Source organism: Prionailurus viverrinus, chromosome F2, assembly GCF_022837055.1.
Source record: "Prionailurus viverrinus isolate Anna chromosome F2, UM_Priviv_1.0, whole genome shotgun sequence".
In the NCBI taxonomy this organism is placed as follows: Eukaryota; Metazoa; Chordata; class Mammalia; order Carnivora; family Felidae; genus Prionailurus; species Prionailurus viverrinus.
Genome location: NC_062578.1, coordinates 8120234 through 8146146, shown reverse-complemented (window position 1 = coordinate 8146146; position 25913 = coordinate 8120234). Strand labels below are relative to the sequence as shown.

Sequence of the window (25913 nt, the reverse complement as noted above, 5' to 3'; positions counted from 1 at the left end):
ATTTGTCATGAATTTAATGGGAAGCAAATCGTTTTAGGAGACACCTTGTTATATCCTAATCGGCTTTTCCATTGCTGTGTCTTAAAGTCCTCTTAAACTGTCTAGAAATTGAGGCAGTGAACTAAAAGTGTATCAGCTCATTCGTTGTTCTCACTTTTTCCTCTTGCGTTGCCTGATGTAATTGTGTGTATGTGATGAAAGAAACGTGCACACAAATTTATTCGTGGATAGGAAGGAGTAAAACTTCCTTCCCCATCTGCGCACTAGAAAAATGTCCTACGACTTTTGTCGTTCCTCTTAGTGTTTATTGTATGCAAAACATTGCTGTGCTCAGCGTTGGAGAAAGACGAAGCTGTGTCTCAAGGAGCTTACAGTGTGGTGTACAAAATAGCCGTGTAACATTAACTGTGCTTCCAGCCTGGCAAGTGTGAGAACCACACGACGGGTATGCTGGGAAGGAAAGCATTAATTTTGGGGAGAGAGGGATGCTCAATTAGGGAGGGCTTTTTGCAAGTAGTAGTATATTAAAATCTTTACAAAATGAATGATCTATTTTGAGAACTAAAAGAATAATGGCTTTTCTTTTGTTTTCTTAATAGACAAAGAATGCTGTTCAAGCTTTGATTGATAAGCACCAAAGAATACCAGGAAACATTATGAGTGCTTTGTTAGAACGTTTTCATAAAAAACAAAAGATCAACTCGAAGACGATTTAATACGTTTATATTAGTATGTTTGTGTCCCTAGTACTGTCTTCTAAATTTTGTAGGTTCTATAATTAGTATTTTTTAAAAAGAATGTTAATAAGCATCTTTTGCTGAACTTGTTTGTTTAAAATTGTATCGATTTTGCTTTTGCAATCAATTGTGTCAAAATTAAGCAGTAACTCATTACCTGCCTAATAATTCAGAGAATGGTGTTTCTTTTTATAAATTCCTGATAATGTATGATAACTGTATAGATTTTAAAAACTAGGTTTATTAATAACAGCAATTTAGGCTAAACACACATTCCCAAATAACGCGTCTAATTTCTGTATCTGTTGCATTGGGCTAATTTTGCAAGATGGCGGAATTCAGTACAGACACTTTAAATTGGAGAAGAAATACTCCTTTATCTGCCCTTCATTCCTTTCCTGACCTTGGGCAAATCACATAATGTTCTTGTGCCTCAGCAATTCACTTTTCAAAACATAATAATGCTATGTTGAGGAGTGTTGTTTTAAATTCTTTATATTTGCTGTGACTGAGAACTGTAGAAGTGAAATTATAAATGAATTAAACAATACCAAGAATTTTTAGAAGCTTATGTATATATTTGGTCCATAGGATCTTTAAATGATTTCCTTAGGTATGATGTCAAGTTGCCAAGCACAATGGAAGAGGCACACTGTTTTCCAAATTGAATAAAAAAGAAATTCGGAGAAGTAAAATTTCTAATAATTATTCTTTTTTAGTATTATTTTTTAACAAGAATCTGTGGACAGACGATAGAGGGTGTACCGTGCTGTAACATGGCGTTTAATAGTGGCAGGTGGGAATCACGGTTGTGTTCCGCGTTTTGTGTAAGGGGCTGATTCTGTAAAACCAGAGCAAGAAAGCTCCACTCTTACTCGGTACCATGGCTTATTCAGTGTGATTTTGCAGTCAGTCACGTGGTGTATTATTGTTCCATAAGAGTATACTTGAATGATGAATTTATGTGAACACAAAGCTTTCTGAAAAATTAATGGCTTTCAATTTGTTGTCTCCTTGAAATCTGAATTTTAGAAGTATTTAAACAGAAGAGTACCAGAAATCAAATGCAGTATCTCCCGCTCCCTTTTTTAGATACTAAATTACCTGGATTTTTGTATAGATTTTTGTATAACAAGTATATATGTATGATATGTGTGATGTATATAAAAGTAAGCAACATAAAATAAAAGTAAAGCTGAATTACAGTTCATTTTCTTGTGAAATTACATATGCGACATTTTCTCATTTTAAAGTAATTTTTTTGTTTTACTGTTCATACATTTTTCACCCACAATCCTATGTTGACAATCATCTATGTCAGCCACAATGAGTAAACCTTACTTTCTAGTGTAAGAAATATATTTTAATTTCAGTTCCAATGAAAAGAGTCAGTTAATGATTATTTGCAGCTTTTTTTCCCTCTGGCAGTGAGCAGTGTTTGTTTGAAAATCGATAAGTATTTCCAGAATGAATGAATAAATGATTATAAAACAAATGAGAATAATGTTTCGGGGCCACCATTGGGTTTTAAAAATGGAGGAAAGAACAATATTCATTGCTAATGTAGCAAAAGCTATTATTGTTTACACTATTTAAGTTTTACTACTTCAAACCATGCTCTCTACCTGGAAGCTGTCCCGTCTTGCTCAGGACAAGATCTTTATCTTTGCTGTTTGAATTTACATGCCATTTAGATGAATGAGGGGATAGGAGTAAATACAGAAACACAAATAATAATGGAAAGGGGGTGTTGTTCACTCTTTTTGAAGGGAGTTTTTCATAAGCCTGATGAAAGCTAGGGACTCTCCAGAAGCAGGAACATGGCATACTTCTATGGGAGATTTTTCATATCCTTTTTAAAAAAACTTAAACTTAGAAACAATATCAAATTTACAGAAAAGTTGCAATAGTAGCACATAGTACTCCCACATACTCTTCACCCAGATTGGCCAATTGTTACGTTACATTTGTTTTATTCTCTTCACCCACCCCTCCTCCTATCTCTCTCCCCCATCCCATGTATATATTGTATAGATATTATATATATCATATATCTATATAGGTAGATGTTTTCTTTCTTTCAATTTTTTCTTCTCGATTATAAGTCTGTCCATTTATAGCATCATAGAACAATGACTGGAAATTTATCATTGATATCTAGTATTACCTGATCTGAAGATCGGATTCACATTTCACCAGTTGTCTCCATATTCTTTATATCAGTTTCTCTTCTGGATGCATGGTTCATAGCAGGATCACGTATTGCATTTAGTTTTACTGTCTCTTGAGTTGCCTTTAGTCTGGAATGATTCCCCAGCCCTCCTTGGTCTCTGACGATACTGACATTTTTGGAGAAGACAGACTGTTTGCTTTGTAGATACCCTTTACTCTGTTTTTCTCTGATATTTTTGTCATGATTTGAATCAGGTTATGCATTATTCCAGGAATACTACATAAATGATGCTGTGCTTTTTCAAGCGTTTCACATCACGAGGCACATAATGTCAGTTTGGTTCATTAGAGATGGTAGTAACTTTGATCACTTGGTTAAAATGGCACCCGCCAGGTTTCTTCCCTGTAAAATTTTCCTTTGTGTCGAGTTTATGGAGAGATACTTTGAGACCATGTAAATATATGTGTCTCATCAAACTTTCACCCACCGATTTTGGCATTCTTGAATTGACTCCTGAAATAAGTACTACTGTGAGGTTTTCAAAAGTGTGATCTTCTATTATTCTACATTTGTTAGTTGGCATTCTACTCTTCTAATAGAATTTTCCAGTTTCTGCTCTCCCCACATACTTGATATTATCACTGTGGACTCTGAGATTCGTATTCTGTTTAAAGGATTCTACATATACTTATAAGTGATTTAAATATGAGACCCTCTGAAGTTTATAGCATTAGGAACCTTTGAAATAATAGATGTTTACAAGGGTAAGAGATATGTTTTTGTATTTGTATATGATTACTGTTTTTAAAATATATTTTTGTTACCTTTTTTGGAAAAATGTATGTAACAAAATTTGTCATTTTAGCCCATTTTAAGTGTACAATTCATTCACCTTAAACACATTTACAATATTGTGGAATCATCACTACTGTTCGTTTCCAGAACGATTTCATCATCCCACACGGAAACCCTGTATCCATTAAATAATAACTCTCCATTCCCTGCTTTGCTCAGCCCTTGGTAACATCTGTTCTTTCTGTCTCTCTGAATTTGCCTAATCTAGGTAGCTTCTATACGTGGAGTCACAATATTTACCCTTTTGTGTCTGGCTTATTTCACTTAGCAAAATCAGTTGAGGTCTTTTCTGCCACCAGATGACGTAGTTCCAATGCCAGTTCTTTCGTCTCTGGCATCAGCTGGATTTCCTACAACTCCATTCAATTCTGACACTATTGGAGTTAACATAGACCCTCCAAGGTAAGGGCTCAGTCTCCTAAGACTGGCCCCACTTCAGATGCCAGCAGCAAATAGGGCCTCCAGGCTACCCCCACTTCTGCCTGGCCTACTACAAATTTGGAGGTTTCCATGACCTCCTCCCCTTCCATTCCCCCTCCCCAGGTTGGGTTAATTTGTAGAACAACTCATAGAACTTAGGAAAATGCCATACTTACTATTTTATTATAAAGGATACAATTCGGGAACCACCGAATGGGAGATGGCAAGGTATGGGAGTGGGGGGGGGGCGGGGTTGTCAGAGCCTCCATGTTCTCCCTGGGTGCCCCCCCTTGATAGCATATGATCTGTTCACCAGCCTGGAAGCTTCCCCCAAGCCTCATCATGGCATCATTCGTTGACTTGTTGGCCACTGGTTGGCCTCTCACCTCCCTAGAGGTTGGGGACGGGACTGAAAGTTCTAAGCCTCTAATCACATAGTTTTTCTGGTAACTAGCCTCATCCTGAAGCTATCTAGCCTTCCCTCATCCCACCCAACTAGGAGTCAGCATAAAACAGTTATTCTATCACTCAGAAAATTACCAGGATTTTAGGAACTCAGTGCCAGGAGCTAGGAACAAAGACCAAATTTGTGTGTGTGTGTGTGTGTGTGTGTGTGTGTGCGCGCGCAAAATCTATCTATGTATATATAATAAATGTGTAAATATATATTTACACATATATATTACTATGCCACAGTGTTTTCAAGGTTCATATAGATGTATCGAGATTTCATTCCTTTTTATGGCCCAAAAATATTCTATTGTATGTATATAGCACATTTTTTGCAAAGTGTTGTTTCTACCCTTTGGCTACTGTGAATAGTGTTGCTATGAACATTGCTGTACAAGTAAGTTTCTGTTTGGTTCCCTGCTTTCAGTTCTTTTTTATATATACCTAGGAATGGAGTTGCTGGATCATATTGTAATTCTATGTTTCACTTTTTGAAGAGCCACCAAACTGATTACCACAGAGACTACCATTTTAAATTCCCAATAGCAATGCACCAGGATGCCTTTTTCTCCATATTCTCGCCAACACTTGTTGTTTTCAGTTTTTTCACTTATTTTCAGTAAGTGGTATCTTACTGTGGTTTTGATTTGCATTTCCCTAATGACATGATTTTGAATATTTGTTCATGTGCTTATTGGCCATTTGCATTCCTTTGGAGAAATGTCTATTCAAGTCCTGTTGTTTTTAGAGTTCTTTATATTCTGGATATTAATCCCTTATCAGTTATATGATTTGCAAATATTTGATCCCATTCTCTGTGTTGTGTCTTTACTCTCTTGATACTGTCCTTTGTCGAACAAAAGTTTTTAATTTTGTTGAGATCTAATTTATTTTTTCTTTTGTTGCTTGTGCTTTTGGTGTCGGTCCAAGAAGTCACTGCCAAATCCAATATGAAGCTTTCCCCCTGTTTTTTCTTGTAAGAGTTTTATAATTTTAGTCTTTAAGTTTAGATCTTTGATCCATTTTAAATTAGTTTTTGTGTCTGGTATAAACGTTATGCTTTTGCATGTGGATGTCCAGTTTCCCTGAACCGTTGGTTGAAAAGACTGTCCTTTCCATTGTGTGGTCTTGGCACCCTTCTCAAAAATCAAATGGTCATATATGCAAGCATTTATTTCCGGACTCTCTGTTCTGTTCCATTGTTCTGTATGTCTGTCCATTTGCCATATCACTGTTTTGGTTACTGCAACTTTGTGGTAAGTTTTGAAATCTACAAGTATGAGCTCTCTTTGTTCTTTTTAAAGATTGTTTTCATTATTTGGAGTCCCTTGAGTTTCCATATGAACTTTAGGATGGGTTTTGCTATTTATGAACAAAAACTTGGGATTTTGATAAAGATTGTATTCAATCTGTAGATTGCTTTGGATAGTATTGTCATCTTCACAGTATTAGAACAGGAGATATTTTCCGTCTATTTATATGATCTTAGATTTCTCTGAGCAATGTTTTATAATTTTGCATTTTGTTCTGTTTTAAACAGTTGCTTTCATAATTTACTTTTCAATTACTCATTTTTAATGTATAGAAATACAAGTGACTTGTGTGTTAATTTTGTTTCATCATCTTTGCTGAATTCATATATATTTTTTAAATGTTTTATTTATTTTTGAGAGAGAGCACAAGCAGGGGAGAGACAGAGAGAGGGGAACAGAGGATCCAAAAGAGGCTCTGCGCTGACAGCAGCGAGCCGATGAGGGGCTCAGACTCACAAACAGTGAGATCATGACCTGAGCCAAAGTCCAGTGCTCAGCCGAGCCACCTAGGCACCCCATGCTGAATTCATATATTATCCCTAACAGGGTTTTTTTTTGGTGGAATCTTAGAGTTTCCTGTATATAAATTCATGTCATCTGCAAACAGATAATTTTACATCCTCCTTCCCAATTTGACTTTCATTTATTTCTTTTTCTTGCCTAATTGCTCTGGTTAGAACTTTTGACAATATGCTGACTAGAAATGGTGAAAGTATGCATTTTTGTCTTTATATGATTATTTTTCATGTTCAAAGATGAAAGAATAGATGTGGATCTTCGTATCTCTTCCATGTTGTGTGTTGACTTCTAAACATCAGGCTGGTTTGTGGTATGAGGGTTATTTTGAAATCTAGGTGGCTTTATGGTATTGTTTTAGATCATAATTCAACATCTATGAACCATTTTTTTTTTTCTGTCTTGGTCATCCCATTTAATTTCCCCCACTTGTCCTGTTCTTACCTCTTCTTTAATATGTGCCATCCTCCAGCAGTGTTGAAAGCCAAGTACTCGTGATTCACTCAAAATCTTTAAACCCTACATTTAACATTATTTCCCAATTTCAGTCTGTTGTTTTATAGGTAAAAGAACGCATTCATCAACTGGTAGGCAAAATCAAATTCCCAGCAGGAACTCTCACTTTTAAAGGTAGGCTGGGGGCACTTGGGTGGCTCAGTCAGTTAAGTGTCCAACTCTTGATGTCACTTCAGGTCATGATCTCAAGGTTGTGGGATCAAGCTCCACATTGGGCTCCGCGCTGGGCGGAGCAAATATGTTTACAGCTCGGCCATACAGTGTACCATGTTGAAATGCAACATCTGGAGTTGATACCATGGTCCCAATATGACCAGAAGTGAGTACGATAAGACTGTTTCTTCTTTTAACCTCGTCACTCTCAACAATGAGTTCCAGATTCACCATCTGATCCTTTTGGCTCATACTGAATTTATGATCAGTACAAAAATCACAGCTTTTTTTTTTCACAAGAACTGTTTTAAAGCCACAGATCGTGTGCAAAAGGAGGGTGAGAAGAAAATGTCCTCTGAACGAGACATTGTTGACCGTCTACCCAGGATCCATTGTTTCCTTCCTTTCTTCTTCCGAAAAGAATCCTGACTTTGTTCAGGTATCCTTCCCTCCTCCAGGAAGTTTGTGTATCTCAGGGGATGCTGTCTCCACTTGCAATTCCAAGGATGGCCCAGTTTGTCTAAGAATAATCTCATGTCCTTGATCTGTTAATAATTTTGACCTGGGAGATGGAAGTAGGAGTGAGCCCAGGGCCTTTGGGGAAATTCTTTTTCGTTTTTCTGGGTGAGCTCCCGGAAGTGACCTTTTCTCTCTTTGTTTGGATTTATTGCACATGGATGTGAGTCCTGGATCTGCTGTGAGCTTGTGACTTTTCAGCCTGTGAAGAAGCCAACTTCACTGGAGGCCAAGTAGAAAGATTTGCCATTAGATTAAGTCAACCCCCAAAGCCATTCTACCTCTGAACTTCTACTTACGTGAACCAATTACTTTCTCTCGTGTGTAAATCTGCTTAAATTGAATTTTTTATTACTCGCCACTTACATATCCTGGCGGATATGGGGATCAAATGATATAGCGTGTGATTTGTTATAGGCTAGCTTCTTCTCTAACAATGGGGAGTAGCATGGTGTGATGGTCACATGTAAGGGCTGTGTGTTTCAAGTTCCTCAGTACCTTGGGCCTTCCTCCTCCCAGTTAGATGACCTTGCAGGGAATTATTTACCCTCCCAAACCAAAGTTCACCTGTGTGAAAAGCAAGAGTAATACAAGCTCCTGTCTTACAGGTTCGCTGAGAGGATTAGTGGAAATCATTTCTGTAAGGCGTTTAGTACTTTGTGGCATCTAGTTGCACGATTATAAAGCACAAAGTGTAAGTAAGGCCTGGCTCATGATAGCTGCTGGGTACTCAGTAAATATTTGCCATTATTATTTACTTTCCTGGTATGTATGTGCGTATATGTGCAGTTTAACTGTTGGACCTTTGTTAAATGCTTCATATGTATGCCTGTTAAATATTATATTCTCTATTTTACCCTATCATTCCAAGTTGTAATGATCTCTCTGACTCTATCGGCAACATACTGACATCTCTCGCTTTCTTTCGTTAGGCCTTTTAATTCTCCCCCTAAGTGTTGTCTAAATACGGGGAAAACAGTATCTCAGAGAAGTGAACTAACTTGCCAGCAGATTGCTGATGTGTCTTCCGAAGGCCTTGACTTTTCCTCAACTACCGTTGCCACCTCCGGCCTCAGCCCTGCCCGTGGTCCAGGAGGACTAGAGGCGATCTTGCTCCGGGCTGTGGAGACCCAGCATCAGGCCGAGGCTCGTGGGTCCCGTGGTGCATCGCCATCCTCCTATAGGACAGACGTGCTTTTCCTCCGGCTGCTAAAGACAGAGCTGCGTGTCTCCCTTGGCATTGCCCTCTGCTGAAAGGGCTGCAGCGTCACCCTAGGGCACGCCCCTTCCCAACGGTAGCTCACCACCAGTGACGAATCCAGGGGGGGGAGTAACATAGGCCTCGTCCCTGTCTCAATTCAGCCTGTCTCTAAAGGGCCACCCCGGCTCCAGACCTCCCCCGTGGAGTTGGCCCTCACGGTCCAGAGACCGTAGCCCTCTGCGTGCTAACATCCATCTCAGAAACCAACTGCCCAGCATCTCTGGCTCTGTGCATATACTCTAGTTCCAGCTCTGACCAGGTTCCTCAGACCCTAGTTCTGATCATGGACATCTCAACCCTGATATATATATATATTTTTTTGTGTGTGTGTCAGTTCTTATCTTCAACCCCTGGCACCTGTGGGTCTTATGCCCACCCATCCGCTGGAGCCCTGAATGTTGCCTGCCTCTATAGGCTCCTGGATTTAATATATGGTTCTCCCAGATCTCTTGTTACATTAACTTTCTCCAAAAAAGAATCAAAATCAGGGTTGTAGGACTTGTTTTTAGCAAGTCAACACTGGTGTTAGCCGTTTATCTCTTTTTTTTCCTAAGTGCTTACGAGCCACCTGCTTCATCAACAGAGCTGGAATTATCTTAAGCAGGGTGTCTGTGAGTTAAAACGATGCACGTCGCTTTCAGTATCGGCATTTTCTTTCTTTATGGGGCCGGTGTTCTCAGAATCCACCTCTGCCCCTTCTTGAAAATTAAGACATTCGTTCAAGGTCCCCCGGAAAATTTTGGTCTCTGTACTGCTGTCTAAAATTCGTTGGCTGTTCGTAATTATAAATTCTAATTCATCTGGCCCTGGAGATTTGAAAAATCAAAAGCAATTAGAAATTACCATGTTTGACCAACGTATTTTAAGCATCAATTCTTTTAAAGAAAGCTTACTTATACTTCTCTAGTTTTAAGGTATTTTTTTTAATTTTTTTTTTTTTTTTTTTAAATTTGTGAGAGAGAGAGCACGAGCAGGGAAGGGGCAGAGAGAGAGAGAGAGGGAGACACAGAATCTGATGCAGGCTCCAGGCTCTGAGCTGTCAGCACGGAGCCTGACGTGGGGCTCGATCCCACAAGCCACAAGATCATGACCTGAGCCAAAGTCAGTCGCCCAACCGACAGAGCCACCCAGGCACCCCTAAGGTATTTTCTGATGAAGAAAACCAAATCTAAGTTAAAAGTGAGTGGTTTTGCTGTGCTATTAAATGTTTTTATTACCTAACATTCCATTAGGAAACAGTTTAATACTCACTTCCTGGTTGCCTGCCATTTACTAAACCCTTTACAGACATGACTTCATTCTACCAATCCTATGAGGTAGAAATCATGATCCCTTATTACAAAATATATGAAATGGTCCCGTTTCTACCGAGAAATAGAAACGTAGGCCCCCAGAGATGAAGAAACTTGCCCGTGGTGGTCATGTCACGGTTGGGAACAGAGGGGAGAATCCCGCCCCCGCTCTCCCTGTCTGTCTCAGAGCCTGCCCCTTTCCTCTTCCACATACTGCTCCTCACTGGGCCCCAGCCCCACACATGGGTCTGTCCTTCTCTTCGTGCTATTTAAAAGGCTCTCTCATTGTCTGTGATGGTTAATTGTGTGTGTGTCAACTTGACTGGGCCTCAAGGTTGCCCAGATATTTGGCAACGTTATTCTGGGTGTGTCTGGACGAGATTAATGTTGGAAATGGTAGACCGAGTAGAGCAGATGGCCTTCCTTAATGTGAGTGAGTCTTACCCAATTTGTTGGAGGCCTGAATAGGAAGAATGAAAGGTGAGGGAAGCAAGAATTAGCTCTATCTGCCTGCTTTTGTGCTGGGCCAAAGGTCTTCTGCAATAGGACTGAAACTTAACACCACACACTGGCTTTCCTGGTTCTCCAGCTGGCCGATGGCAGATCATGGGGTTTCCCACCCTCCATAATCGTCAGAACCGATTTCTAATAATAAGTCTCCTTCTATACACCTACATCTCCTGTTGGTTCTGTCTCTGGAGAACCCTAATATATTATTCTCATTTGCTGCTTCTGCCTGTAATGCCAGTCTAGAGTTTCGGGCCCTGCCATTTTGGAACTTGTACTCGGACATTTGCCATTTCTTCCACCTTTCATAAATATCTATTAAAACTTGAGATTTGATGTGTGCCTTCTATTTCTTTTTCTTTATTTTTAACATTTATTTATTTTTTGAGAGAGAAAGAGACAGAGCATGAGCAGGGGTAGGGGCAGAGAGAGAGAGGGAGACACAGAATCCGAAGCGGGCTCCGGGCTCGAAGCTCTCAGCATGGAGCCCGACGCGGGGCTCGAACTCATGAACCGTGAGGTCATGACCTGAGCTGAAGTCGGACGCCCAACCCACTGATCCACCCAGATGCCCCGTGTGCCTTCTATTTCTTCGTGCATCGCGTTGATATTGTGAGGACTTACATTTTTGGTCCCTGCTACTTCTGAAGCCATCTTCCTTTTTTAGAATCTCCAGATACAGAAATGTGGCTATTTTTATACGAAGTCAAGAGTGTCTGTGTTCAGAATTCCTTTGCTTCGCTTTTAAGGCATCATGGCCTTTTACCTTTCCAACCAGTTCTGGTGTCACAACCGAGTTAGGACAAGTTTTCATATTCTTCTCTCTACTGAATGTGGGACGTGCTTAACTTCAAGGCAAGTCAGGATTTATGAACTGCGTTTTGTTTGTTTCTTCTTGGTCAAATGAGATCCTCCGCAAAGGAGATCAAAAAACTTTTGAGATCCTCAAAGTTTTCATATTTTGCTGATTCCTGTCCATTTTGGAAGGGAGGTTTTTTGTTGTTGTTGTTCTCTTCCTTTCCTTGAAGCTGCCTGCTCTGTAAAATCTCTTTTATTCTCTATTACTTTTGAGCCCTTTGTTTTTTTTTAATACTGCAAAGTGTAACTTTTTGTTTAAAAAAAAAAAAGCTGTAAATGCACAGGAGAAGTATAAAGTCAGGAGCAAATTTTTGACACCACATTTCCTTCAACTTGTCAAAATGACGTGTTTGTGTTCTCCTTCGTATTTAGCTCCTTTAGCGTGAGGGGCAGGAACCATTTCTTTTAAGAAATGTGTCCGCTCTTAGCATATCTCACACAGATCCTTCAAATAAAGATGGTTAATTGATGGTATTAAATGAAAATGAAAGGTACCCTCTTCCTCAGTGATCTGTCTGAGGTAAAACAAGGCCCACCTTGATGAGTGTTTGAGTGACGTTCCTGGTTACCTCGTGCCCTAGTGCCCAGTTCCAGAATGATGGTTTGTCACACTGTTTTTAGTTTTTGTTTTTGTTTTTGTTTTAATTATTTCAAAATGTATCTGCAGTTCACTCTTTCTGATGTATACAGTTCTGTGGGCTTTGAAGGCATCAGTATGTACCGACCGTGAAAATCGAGATGTAGAACTATTGCGTCATCCACCCCCAAATTGCCCTGTGTGCCTTTCTGGAGTCACCCTTCTCCAACTTGCCATCCCTGAAGATTTGCCTTTTCCAGAAAGTCATATCAGTGGAATCATACACAATATATAGCATTTGGGGTTTGTCTTCGTTCACTTACCATAAGTGCATTCACCCATGGCATTACATGTGTTGCCAGTTGGTTCCTTTTTCTTGCTGAGCATTATTCCATTGTATGGACGTACCATAATGTGTTTCATCATTCCTGAGCAAAGGGACATTGGGGTTTTTTCAGCTTCTGGCTATTGCAGATAAAGCTGCTATAAATATTTTTGTGCAAGTCTTACACGAACATAGGCTTTCATTTTCCTTGGATAAATACCTAGGAAGGGGATTGCTGCATGTCTTGGTTTCCTGGGATTTCTGTAACAGATAACCACAAACGTGGTGGCTTAAAACAACAGAAATTGATTCCCTCACGGTTCTAAAGGCCAGAAGTCCAAAGTCAAGGTGTCAGCAAAGCCACACAAGGGAAGAGTCAGTTCCTTGCCTCTTCTGGTTTTTGATGGTTGCCAGCTTCCTTGGCTTGTGGCCACATGGCTCCAATCTCCATCGCTATCTTCAAGATGCACGTCTTCTTTGCATGATTGTCTTCCAGAGTGTTGGCCTTTAACTCCAGGTGACGAGAAACACATTTAGTCTGCAGACAGCTCTCCTCTGAGGCTTATTGATGGAGTTGAAGATGTATGGGGAATCTAGGTGTCATACCAGGGACATTTTTTTTTTTCTTTTTATGAGTGTTTCTTGAGTCTTGCTACTTCCTTCTGGGCTCGCTCTCTCTCTCTCTCTCTCTCTCTCTCTCTCTCTCTCCCCCTCTCTTTGTTCTGAACCACTCAGGGTTCTTGCTTGCAAACAACAGAAACCAATTCTGGTTAACTTAAGCAAAAGAACACTTTTAGTAAGGATATCCGATACTTTGCGTGATCAATGGAACAGCTCCATTTCTGGCCTTCAAAAACACGCAGTCACCGATGGAACCTACTTATGACGCTTTTGCACCTGGGATCCTGCTCTGTGTCCCAGGCGTCTTGTCTCTGCCACTCATGTCAGGAATAATCTCTGCCTCATCACTTTTATGTTCCCTCTCAAGATTCAAAGTCCTAGGTGGAAGCATCTAATTGGCTAAGTCAGGACCCAATGACCATGCCTTAGCCATGAAGGAATTGGGAAGAAATTACAACTCTCTCTTCACATTAGCCGCCTTCCTGGGAGCATCCTATGCCCAACAAATTTGGTTTTCTTCAAAATAAGAAATGTGTTTAGCTTCTAGGTAGCCAAAACAAAACGAAAATCACAAACGTTTGCTGCAGAAACACACAGTTCCTTTTGTAATTTTTTTTTTTAGGTTCGTTAGGGATGACTATATTTCTCCTACTTCTAGTCCCACAGAGGATGAGTGTGTCTTATTTTTAACCTCTACTACTGCTTGTTTTGGAGCCCAGGAGGACGCATAAAGCTTGACCTCCCAGCATTATCTTGACCAAATTTTCTCACACTGCCCAGGTATGTTAGCTAATGCCTATCGCTTGGTGAGCCCTTGTTCCTTTTGTTTACTGTATCAGAAATGTCATAACCAAAATTACTTCATAATTTTTAAACACACACACACACACACACACACACGCACACACACACACACACACACACTGGGCCAGTGGCAAAGATATCTTTTAAGCATACCCAGTTAGCATGTGACTCTGTAACAGGTTCGAAACCGTGCCCTCCCTCGTAGACCCACTCGACCACCTCTTTCTTGCCTCTTTGGCTGGCCCACTGCCTGAACCCTGTTGCTCTCCCACTTTTGGGCCTCGTTAAAACTTTACACAGAAGAGTATGGTATCTGTGTTTCTGAGCGGCCTCCAGTGGGCTGGGTAATGCTACCTGGGCACGTGGGAGAGGTATCTGCCCTTGAAGTGAATACCAGCAAAGGGGCGGGGGGGGGGGGCGGCAAGTGATGAGTGGAAGTTAGACATGCTCATTCTCCTCCTTTCTCTCTGCCGTGAACTACTCTGAGATGCAGTTCCTCTTAACAACTCTTCTGGAAAATCCTATGTGGTGAATGAATATACTGCAGAGCAACCTGCTGGTTTTTTGTTGTCACTGAGTGAAAACCAGCTCGAGCGGCAATGCTAACATATCCCAATACTCTGGGATTTTTTTTACTTTACCATCTTTTTACTTTACCATCACTGTCCTGGCCTTGCTTTTCCTAAATAAACCATTAGCATCTTAATCCTTGCCTCTGGCTCTGCCTTCTAGAGGATCTGGGCTAAAGACACGGGGTTTAAGACAACAGCTCTCAGTGGACTTACCCTGTCCACAACTACCGAACGTGACTGGTGTAAGGCTCATTTCCATATCCATCCCATTCCGAAAATCCAGGGAAGAAGGAGAGGTTTTCTCTTACTCCTAACAGATTCTAAATGATTCCAATCTTCCAGAGCATAATAGTTTTGATGTCATACATTTATGTTTTTACATTTATTTATTTCTTTTGAGAGAAACAGTGAGCAGGAACAGGTGAAGGGCAGAAAGAGAGAGAGAGAACCCTAAGCAGGCTCTGCACTGTCTGTGCAGAGCCCGACGTGGGACTGGAACTCACGAACCACAAGATCGTGACCTGAGCTGACATCAGAAGTTGGACACTTAACGGACTGAGCCACCCAGGTGCCCCTGATGGCTATAAATTTATAAATCTGAGCTGCCATGATTTATAAAGCTATGCTTCTGTACAGAAAGGTCAGGGGCAGGGCGAAAGTTGGGGTTTTAGTAATATCAAGCAGATCAAGAACAGTATCAATGACGGTGACCTGGCAGTCCAAGGTGGGCACCAGCAGTGGAGCCCAAGAAGGCTTGTGCTTTTCCAGTCCCCCTCACATTCCTGTTGAGAAAAAAAAAGACACCTTCTGTACAATAACCTTCTTGAGTCACCTCTCCTCGCATGAACAATAGTTCTGCGTTCTGTTAATGATTTATTATTCCGGCATTTCTTGGTTTATTTCAAAAGCCTAACCTAAAGTACCGAATGAGGAATAATGGATCTCTAGAGAAATCATTTAACTCATTTAGCAACAACATTTTACAACAGAATTCATAGGCGCTCCTCACTGAAAGAAATCCATTCCTACAGAACGGAGCCTAACTGTCGTTCTCCCAGACTTCCATTCCTCTCCTCTCCTCTTGGACTTGCAACCACTGTCACATAAATTAATTAAAGACGAAGCCAGCTTTCCCCGCCTTCTCGTTGTCTCCTTAGTTTGATCCTAGCTGCCTAGGTAGAATATAAACCTCTTCAGGACTGTGACTCTTTCTACTTTCTTTGTGTCCTTCGGGGCATAGGGCAATGCTTGGCCACATAATAGATGCTTCACATCTACCTGCTAATTAAAAACGTGCACAGTGAGTAAATAAGCAACCAATCACTGCAGAATTTGAAACCTCGGTATATGGGTTTTAGGATGCGTTTGTCTGCATGTGACAGAACTTCCAGATGTTGGGAATTTATTTCTCTTTTGCTCAAAGGAGATCCACGTCCTGGACCCTTCTGTCATGATCTCCTGCTGCCCCCGAGTCAACTCATCGTCCGTGACGGGGCTCAAGATCCAGGCTCGTCTTGCAGTCCAGGCCACGGAGGGGAGGGCGGGCAGGAGATGGCTTCGTGTAAACTAAGGCACATAATCTGGTGCAGCTCTGACCTGGGTTCAACTGAGCCAGGTGGGAATCAAAGTCCAGTTCTTAAGTCAGGACCCAGATGCTTGGAGGCAGTCAACGTTAACGATCAATAGCCACTGAGAGATGTGGGGTGAGTGACGAGGCAGCCATCAGGGGAAGGGGAGCCAGGGAAAGAAAGACCTAACAAAGCAGGCCCTGGAAAGGAGGCCCTGCCCTCGGAGCTGGGGACACCCGATTCTTGTGTATTTCAAGAATCAGGAAATACACACACAGCAACAGACGGTTTAGAGTCCGGCCCCTTCTTTCTGAGATGATTTTTCACCTTATAGTGGAGGTGTAACAGCCAAATAGAAGTCTCTAGGGAAACTTTTTTTTTTATTTTTGGTTGGAACAATTTTTCCTGTTTAAATCCTATTTGATAGATTTCTGAACTACAAAAGTAAAGCCTGTTCTTTGTAATGACTGAATTCGTCCAAAGGCATATAAAGAAATTAAAAGGATCCCCCTCATGCCTCCCCCTCTGTGAGCCTCTGAGGTGTGTGTTGTCAGCTTCCTCTTGTGCAGTGAACACCTTCCCCTCCTTCCTCATAGATGCCCAGACATATTCAAATGGATGTGCACTAGATGGGAATGTTGTCCTCTGGGGTGTGTGTGTGTGTGTGTGTGTGTGTGTGTGTGTGTGTGTGTTGTTTTTGCAAAAATAAAATCCAATTATAAACATGGTCTTGAAACCTGCTTTAAAAAGAAAAAAACAGGGGCTCCTGGGGGGCTCAGTCAGTTAAGCATCCAACTTCAGCTCAGGTGACGATCTCGCAGTTTGTGAGTTCGAGCCCCACATTGGGCTCTGTGCTGATAGCTCAGAGCCTGGAGGCCGCTTTGGATTCTGTGTCTCCCTCTCTCTCTGCCCCTCACCACTAACTCTCTCTCCTCTCTCTCTCAAAAATAAATAAAAATTTTTTAAAAACCTTAAAAAAAAAAAGCAAAAACATACCTTGAACACCACTCCAAATGAACAGATATAGACCTAACTCATCCTTTCTGATAGAAGCATAATATTCCACAACAAATATATTGTTGTTAAACCATCTTTTTACTGCTGGATATTTGGGAACCCATGTGATAGTCGCCTATCTATGTGAGAATATCTCCACATCTAAGTTAGTGTTGCAGAACCTGGGAAACATCAACATTCTTCACGTCTCCCTTAGTTGGGGTGCATAGTGGCGTCCAGAATTCCATTGAGGACTTGAGGTGAGAAGATTACCACCAAGCCTTCCCAGGGTAGGTATTCATTATGTGACAGTGCACGACTGTTTAGAAATTTTGAACCGTAAGAACCTCACCAAATCCCGGAAGCGGGATGGCTGGAGTGAGTCTGTCTCCTCAGGAAATGAAGCATTAAGTTAATTAAGATGACAACTGTGGGCTTGGGGTCTGCGTGGAGCTCTGTGTGTCAGTCGGGAGGAGGAAAGGCATCTAAAAGCGATAACCTCCAGGATTGAGGTGAAGCAGAGGCAGTAAAAATTGCTAGTCTTATCGTTTATAACCAGCTAACGAGACCTGTCAAGCGCCATCATAGCGTTAAGCTCTTCATCACGGATCCCCCACAGCGTGGCCTGGGCTCCAGGCATGTCAACCTCCCCTAATGAGACTCATTCATAACTGGCCCCCTTCAGTTCAGTGAGCACCGCATTACCCAGCAGCTGGACCTTCTCTTGTTGTGCCAGGTCCCCTCCCAAGGCCTTGGGGAATCTTCCCTAGCAACCTGACAAGGCTCGCAAGGCATAATTTTAAATGTGGTACATCCATGAGGGTCCTGATTTAATAGCAGCAGCCAACAGCTGTTGAACACTCCTCACAAGCCAGGTGCCATTCAGACCTTGAAAATCCGTTCACCACCTCGTAAAGTCGGCCCATTAGGGGAACGGTGTCAATATACCAGGAAAGTATCACGGTATCACTTTAATTTTGGCGTAACAGGTGTCTCTTAGAAGCAAGTGCCTTCAAGGACTTGCCTGTTGCAAGCGAAGGCCTTGACTCTGGGCCGCAAAGCCTGGTTCCTTGGGTGGACTCTTCTGTCCTAGATGCCACTGCCGGGAGCTGGGCCCCAGCCTGCCAACCAGTGGTCCGAGTGTGTGTATAAAGCAGGGGGTATCCACTTATGATGAGGTCTGTGCCTTTCAGATGGCTAGAGATCCGAGGATCCCCACCTTACGTCAATGATTTTGCAAAACCAGCCAAAACATCTCTTCACCGTGAAGGACCCTGATCAAGAAGCGGAAGTCGTCGTCATTTGAAATCATTTTCTTCGAAACGTAGTCCGGTAACCCAAGTCCTGTATCATTCTAATTTATGAAAAATGGGAGAAAACTAAATGTATTCATATTCGACTGATAAGAAATTGAACTGTTCTGTGAAAACTACGGGCAAATACGCACGAAAATGGAAGACTAGAGAAAGCCACGCTGAGGTGCTAAGATGAAGTGCCTCTGCATTTAGATAAAGTCCTGTGTTGTTGACAGGGATCTGTCTCCACCCACCACTTGTTTGTAGCCATACAAGGTTTTTTGTTTCTTTTAGTTTCTCTGCACCTTGCCCCCCCTTTCTCCTCTGCTTAACTGTACAATGCCCTCAATTCTTCTTGCTTTCCTTGGACGACTCTTGTCCAGCTAAAATGGCACATCCGTTTTGGTCTTCTCTGTCCCCTTGCGAGTTGGGCTGCCATAGACTTCTTTGTCACATTTGTAGTTTCTTAACGTATATGATCTACCAGGAGCATTAGAGCACTGTGGTTAAGCGCTTGGGTTCCAGAGGCAACCAAACTGGGTTTGAATGTTGCCTCTTTCGCTTCTTGTCTATGATAGCTTGGGCAACTCACGTGACCTCTTTGAGAAAAACAAAAACAAAAACAAAAACAACCCCAGAAAACACACAAACAGAAAACCCAGATGTAACTCACTTGGCACAGTCCTGGTATATACAACTGGATACGTGTCATGTATTATTAGTCAGCAATGGTTTGTATCATTGACCACTGTGTCCTTGGTTCCTTCCAGAACACTTGCCATGTGATACATAGTTACTGAATAAACCACAAAGTGTATGAAAAGATAAAAACATTTTCTTGTGATGAAGTCGCTAGAGTTCATAGAATAGAAGGGGTTTAATTGATGTATAAAAATGCGCCGGTGTATTTAAATCCCAAGCAACAAGTCCTACTAGCTAGGAAATTAGAATCTGTTCAAAAATGTTTTTCTCTACTGGTAAATCAAAAGAATTTGATTCCCCTAAAGATCAGCTTTCAGGACAACACTATGCCTAGAATGTAGACATAACAAAGAGATCCCTTCTGTAAAATGTATTGTATTGAGTTTTCTGCAAATTGAATCTAGGAATTGTTCATTTTTATTGATCACTGCCAGCATGAGATGCTACAATGAGGTCTCTTAAGTGTTCCATGACACAATTAAATAGATTTTGTGAAATCTGTGTGCAATAACTTTTGGAAATGAACAGTTGTATTTCATGTGTGTTTAAGACTGAAAAAGACTAATTGGCCTTACATGTAGGCAAGCATGGTATTGATTAAGTTTCTTGAGATTTGGGGTTATAAAGCACTATAATAGGCTAGACAGGGACGTTGTGAATCCCAGCGAATGTCTTGTTTTTGTTTTGTTTTGTTTTGTTTTTAAATAAAAGAAGAAAAAAAGGTAATAGTACATACAAGACATCGTCCATCCATTTTCTTCTGGAAAAACTAATTTATTTTCCCTTGCCCATCCAAGTCCCTATGCACTAACCTTGAAGATGTTAGTTTTTACAAAAAAGGGGGGTTAGAGGATTCTTTTTATACACCTCGTGTTGCTGTGCCTGGTACCACTTTCGTACCCTTATTTGTCCATTTTAACCAAACAAAAAGAGCCTCTTTTTGGTCCGTATCTTCTGCTCATGGCATCATTCATGTGTCTTTCCTGCTGTTGCTTACCGACCTCCAGATTTACAATTTCCTCCTCCAAAACCTACCCCCGTGGTGACCCTTGGTCCCCTACCTGATGGATGAATTGTCTACTATTCTTTTTTTTTTTTAAATTTATTTATTATTTTTGAGAGAGAGAAAGAGAGCAAGCAGGGGAGGGGCAGAGACAGGAGAGAGAGAATCCCAAGCAGGCTCCATCCAGGCTCTGACCTGTCAGCACAGAGCCCAACATAGGGCTCAATCTCACGAACTGTGAAATGATGACCTGAGCCGAAATCAAGAGTCAGACGCTCAACTGGCTGAGCCATCCAGGTGCCCCAATCATCTGACATTCTAAGTTGCAGCTGGCCTTGACCCTGGATGTCCACTGTTCATCCTGAAATAACCATTCCTGTGTCTTCCTTGCTGAAGACCCCCACTTTGGTTTGGTGGCCACCCTTCCACACATGGAACCCACAGATTTGCTGAATAGTCCAGGGAACCCCTTTCCCCTTGACAGAGATTTGTTGGGGGTTTGCATGTGACCCAGTTTGGCCAAAGACCCAGGAGGGTAACTATGTTGGGCTCCTCTGATTAAAAATGATAAATATGTGAAGAGATAGCTCCTTGTCTCCATTGCCTGTTGCTGTTTCTGGAACCACAGCCACTCTTGCCAGGCCTAGGGGAGCTAAACAGGCAAAGGATGGCAGAATGAAAAATGTCAAGAGACAAAAACAAATTTAAAAATGCTAGATTACCTAAGCCAGGGGCCATTCTACCTCCCGGTGAAAGAAAAATGTTCCTTGCTGTGAGCCAGTTGAAGTGGGAATTTCCTTTTTCATTGTGATGGTTTTTATCTTGATATTTCATCGTCATTAAATTTAGGCTATGCGTTTTTGGCAGGAGCACGGCTGAAATGAAGTTCTGTTGTGTTCTTCTTGGTGCAGCTGTCAGGAGGCACAGAGGGTCCATTACTCCCAATAATGGTGAAATGAACCTGATCACTTGGTTAAGGTGCTGTCTGCCTGGTTTTTCCACTCTAAAGTCACTGTTTTCCTTCTAAATGCCTTGAAGAAGGTATTTTTGATATTCTAAATTTCCTGTTCTTCCACACTCACACCCACTAGTGTGAGTATCCATTGATGCCTAAATCATTTATTACCACGATGGTTGCCAAGTAGTGTATCCATGACTTTTTTTAAGTTTTTAAACAAAAATTGTGGTAAAGTATGTAGAAAATGTACCATTTTAACCTTTCTGGAGTCTATAATTCAGTGACATTAAGCACATTTGCATTGTTGGGCAACCACCCCCATTACCCACTATACCACTCAAATCTCAAAGTTCTTCACTTTTCTACCTTCTGCTGTCAGCGTCTTTCTGTTTAGGCATTTCCCCATCTAGCCCATCATCAACATCTCTACCTATGTCTCCAGCCTGCTGAACATCAAAAGCTCCATGTAAATTGGGGTTATAGTCTCTAACATCATTAAGACCCTAAGCATTGCCTGAAGATCTTTTATATAAGTTCTTAGTGGCTAACCCAAGATGATCCCGAACTTTCCCTGATTTCTTAGCCCTGCTACGATGCTCTCAGCCTCCTAACTCGTGAGCTCCATGAACTTTACTGAGAAAATAAAAATCGTAACCCTCATTCTAGAACCTCAGCTCTCCACCCACCACCCACCAACATCTCCCATCTCTCCTCAGACAGCTTTCTCTCCTCATAGTCCGGTAAAGGAGGGTCCATTCCTTCTGTCAAGGAGAACCCACCACCATTTGTCCCTGAGGATAAGGATGGATCCTACCTGCTCTCTGCTCTGGGAAGCCAAGCACTTGCCCTCTGGCTTCCAGTGGAGTTTTGGCCAATAGATTCTGGAAGGAGACTGGAGCGTGAAAGGAGAGGGAGTGATTGAGCCCCCTGGCCCACTCCATGACCAGCCTTGAGTGTCTCTGTCAAGCCACAGCTCCTGCTGGGTGGTCCCGTCTTAGAGCTGGGACACTTTCCCCTCCAGCCCCTTCAGGCCACAGGTGGCAGTGGCTTCTCCTACCAGCTCAGGAGTGCTCTGCTCTTCCCCTTTGGTTACTACTCCAGCCCGCACCAGGGGTTCCCGAGATCCCCTCTTCGGGTTTGATGAATCCTCTAGCATGGCTCACAAAAGTCAGGGAAACACTTACTTAATGGTCACCAGTTTATTAAAGCGTATGATAAAGAACACAGATGACCAACCAGCTAAAGAGATATGTGTGTGTGGGGGGGGGGGGGTCTGGGAGGGACCCGAGTGCAGGATGCTCTGTCCTCGTGAAGTTGGGATGTGTCACCCTCCAGGTGGGGATATGTTCTCCATTCTGGAAGCTCTCTGAACCCCATACTGTTGAGATTTTATGGATGCTTCCTCATGTATGCATAATCCATTTATTAACTCCATCTCCAAGCCCCCCTCCCTCTCTGAAGGATGGGGGACAGGACTGAAAATACCAAGCTCCTAATCATGGCGTGGTCTTTGCAGTGACCAGCCGCCATTCAGGAACCATCCAGGGGCCCACCCAAAGTCACCTCATTAGAACAAAAGATACTCCCGGCACTTTTATCACTTAGGAAATTACAAGGGTTTTAGGAGCTCTGTGCCGGGATCCAGGAGCAGAGGCCAATATACATATTTTCTATTATCTCAGGTTCTCTTTCCTAGAAAATGAATGATGCTCCAAAGTCTCTTTCGGAGCCTCTGCCGAATGCTGTAACTTCTCACGTAGGAAGAATGATGAGTGGGGTTCTGCTGGTGAGAAAGAATGAAGCAGAAACATTATTTTTTTCTTAATTTTCTTTTCAAGATGTTGGGGATAATTAGACCAGGCAAAATGTAAGTGAAGAGAACGTAATTCTCATTCCTGCCTTGACTTCTTGAACTTTGGCCAGTGCTTGGACATTGAACACACATCTAGTAGCTGTGGTTCAAATGCTTCCTTTCTAAATACTCACCCATGAAATCCAGTGGTTGCCTCCTGAATCGAAGAGTCTCAGAGACAGCATGAGGGGAGTCCAGACGGACGCGTAATTTAGATTCTGCCACAGAATATCTTCCAAGTTTCTATCTTTTGCTATTCTGGGGAGAGGGGCAGCATGCGTGAGAAAGATCTGAGAGTTCGAGAGCCCATTCTGAGCGGCACACCTCTGGCTTCCTCTCCTCTTGCCCTGGTCTACCTTCTGGTCTGGCCACATCAGAGGGACCTCGTGAGCAAAAGGCAACCGGCTGAGGAGTCTGGCCCTCCAGCCCTCCACGTCTCAGGAGCCCAGGGGCCCAGAATTCCTCTAGGTGCCAGAGCTACGTGGCTTCCTATTCGACTTTTGTTAGGTCTTCACTTCCTCTTCTCCCTTTTGACTCTTTGGCTTTGGGGTTTATCTATATCTAAGAATGAGGGAAGGAAGGAGAAACGTGGCTCGATCATTGTGGACGGCTCTTCCATTTATTTGCCGTCTACGGTGTGAATATGCGTGGCTTGTCATGTTCACCGATCTTAAATCTTTTGAACCTCATGGGAGCTTGGTCGAAGGGAATGTCCTGGGGAGCCATCATTAAAGAATTTTTCTTTTAATTTTTTTTTTCCCCCAAAAAGGACTCAGGGAGCATGGAGCGATTCTGAAGGAAGACTTTCCCAAGAAATGAGTTTCTAACTTACTCCTCATCCATTTCAAAGCATTTGAAAACAACTTTCCCATGAGACCATAGGAGTGTTGCTTTCTTCCTTAGCTTCTTAGATTTCTGAAGTTGAGGGAAGAAAGTCTGAAAAGGGGAAGGCCAGCGGACTTTGAGTAGCAGCAAGAAGGAAGCCATTTTCTTCATGCCAGAGGGCAGCAGTCTGGTGAGTAGCAACTCCTTCCCTGTCACACTGCTATTCTGGGTGCAGCTTGCTCTAGTAGCCTTAAATTATGCACTTGAATAGTGAATAAAATAAGTAAAATAAAATAAGATAAAATAAAACAAAATAAAATAAAACAAAAATTTTCCATCCTGTGTCATTCTACGTCAGTGTTGTTTAACCTCTGCAGGAGTAACTTCTTAAAGTCTAAATACTTTTCTGTATTAGGTTTCTTAATAAAAATATTGCTGATGGCTTTTTTAAGGGACTGTCCTAACTAGATGTATGCCAAGCCTTTTACTATATGTACCTTGTAAAAAGTACGATTCTTTGTTAGAAGGTTTTGTTTTGAAATTTTAGTGTTTATTTTTGAGAGAGAGAGAGAGCAAGCAGGGGAGGGGCAGAGAGAGAAAGGGAGACACAGAATCTGAAACAAGCTCCAGGCTCTGAGCTGTCAGCACAGGGCCTGATGTGGGGCTCGAACTCGAGAGCTGTGAGATCGTGGTCTGAACCGAAGTCCGGCGCTTAACGGACTGAGCCACCCAAGTGCCCCGCTTTTGTTTGTTTTGAAGCCCAGAAGGTCTTCTATAACTTTTACCAGAATCACCTGGGACGTACTTGTTAAAAATTCAGATTCCTGGGGCCCACCCCAAACCTACTGAATCGGAATGTCTGCGTTGAAGCCAAGGAGTCTGCATTTCCAACGTGTTCCCCATGTTTGAGAACATTTGTTCTAGATCACACAGATGCTGAGTCCAGAGCACAAAATTCTCAATCTGGGCCTAAACCATTATTTCTCAGCCCAGGTTACGTATTAGAATCACCTGGAGTGTTTGAACCATAAGACGTCTGGGTGTAGTGGTGTTAGGGATGATTATGATTATGATTATGATTATGATTATGATTATTAGCTTCTAAGTGTTTCTAGTGTGGACCCATGATTAGAATTTCTGGTCTAAACCTAGAGGCCAAAGAATCACCTTCAGGATGTTGGTTACTAAACTCGGTGAAATTGCATGATATACAACAACCGGGCGGACTGCCCAGTTCATGGTGAGTTCCTCTTCTCGAGAAGCATCTTGATTCACAGCATAGAAATCCAGAGCCCGCTGAGTCAGCTAAGATGTCAACCCAAGCTGAGTTCATCAGTATCTTTGCCTGGGAAGTATTTTTGTTCTTCGGTTCTTTTCGTTTTTATTTTTCCTTTACTAGACTGTTTCTCAAAATAAACATCATTTTATTTTTTTCCTTGTAATAAAAACAACGCATTAATAGAAATGAATCTAGGCAATACAAAAGGTGTAAAGTAAAAATGAAAATTATCTCCGTCCAGAGAGAAATCTTATTAACATGTTGATGAGTGCCTTTCCACATTGTTTCCATGCATATATAAAAAATGTGATCATATGCATGCTGTTTTGTAAATCTTTTGTATTAAACGTAACATATCGTGGGCATTTTTCTTTATAATGAATATTGATCTTCATGATTATTTTAAAATCCACATAGCAGCATTCCATGTAATGAATTCTCTGTTGAAAATTGAGGAAAGATACTTTCCATTTTTTCACTAATACAAATAGTGTCGCGATGAATGTAGTTAGGCAATACAACTTTGAATGCCTTTCCAGTTATTTCCTTAGGACAAATTCACAGAAGTAAGATTGGTGGCTAAAAGCTAGGCATATTTTTATTTCTTTAAATTTCTTTTTTTATTTTTTTAATTTTTGGGAGAGTGCAAACAGGGGAGGGGCAGAGAGGGAGGGACAGAGCAAACCAGGAGATCATGACCTGAGCCTAGTTGGACGCTCAACCGACTGAGCCACCCAGGTGCCCCTAAAGGGTATGTGTATCAAAAACTGATCACATTACCAAATTACCCCCTAGGGCAGCTGATCTCACTTCCTCTGCTACCATCGCAGCCTGAGAATGTGCCGTTACACGTATTACCAATGCTGGCATTGGTAATCTTCAAATTTTGCCAAAGTATTAGGCAAAAATTATACTTATTATCATGTAGTGACTTTGGTTGCTTGGTAGGGAGAACACTGATCCAACTCT

General features: G+C 41.8%; 1 protein-coding gene across 5 annotated transcripts in view; it reads left to right on the top strand.

The window, feature by feature from the left end:
• Nucleotides 1-20148, top strand: part of TMEM68 (transmembrane protein 68) — a 61043-nt gene extending 40895 nt beyond the window's left edge. For 4 of the 5 annotated variants that reach the window (XM_047842682.1, XM_047842683.1, XM_047842684.1 and 1 more), the window contains one exon: nucleotides 600-1942. In XM_047842682.1, the coding sequence (XP_047698638.1) occupies nucleotides 600-716 (117 nt within the window). In that variant the 3' untranslated portion in view covers nucleotides 717-1942. Of the gene's footprint in view, nucleotides 1-599; nucleotides 1943-18223 lie in introns of those variants that run through there. The other variant, XM_047842685.1, reaches the window with a different exon arrangement.
• Nucleotides 20149-25913: the final 5765 nt, after the last annotated feature.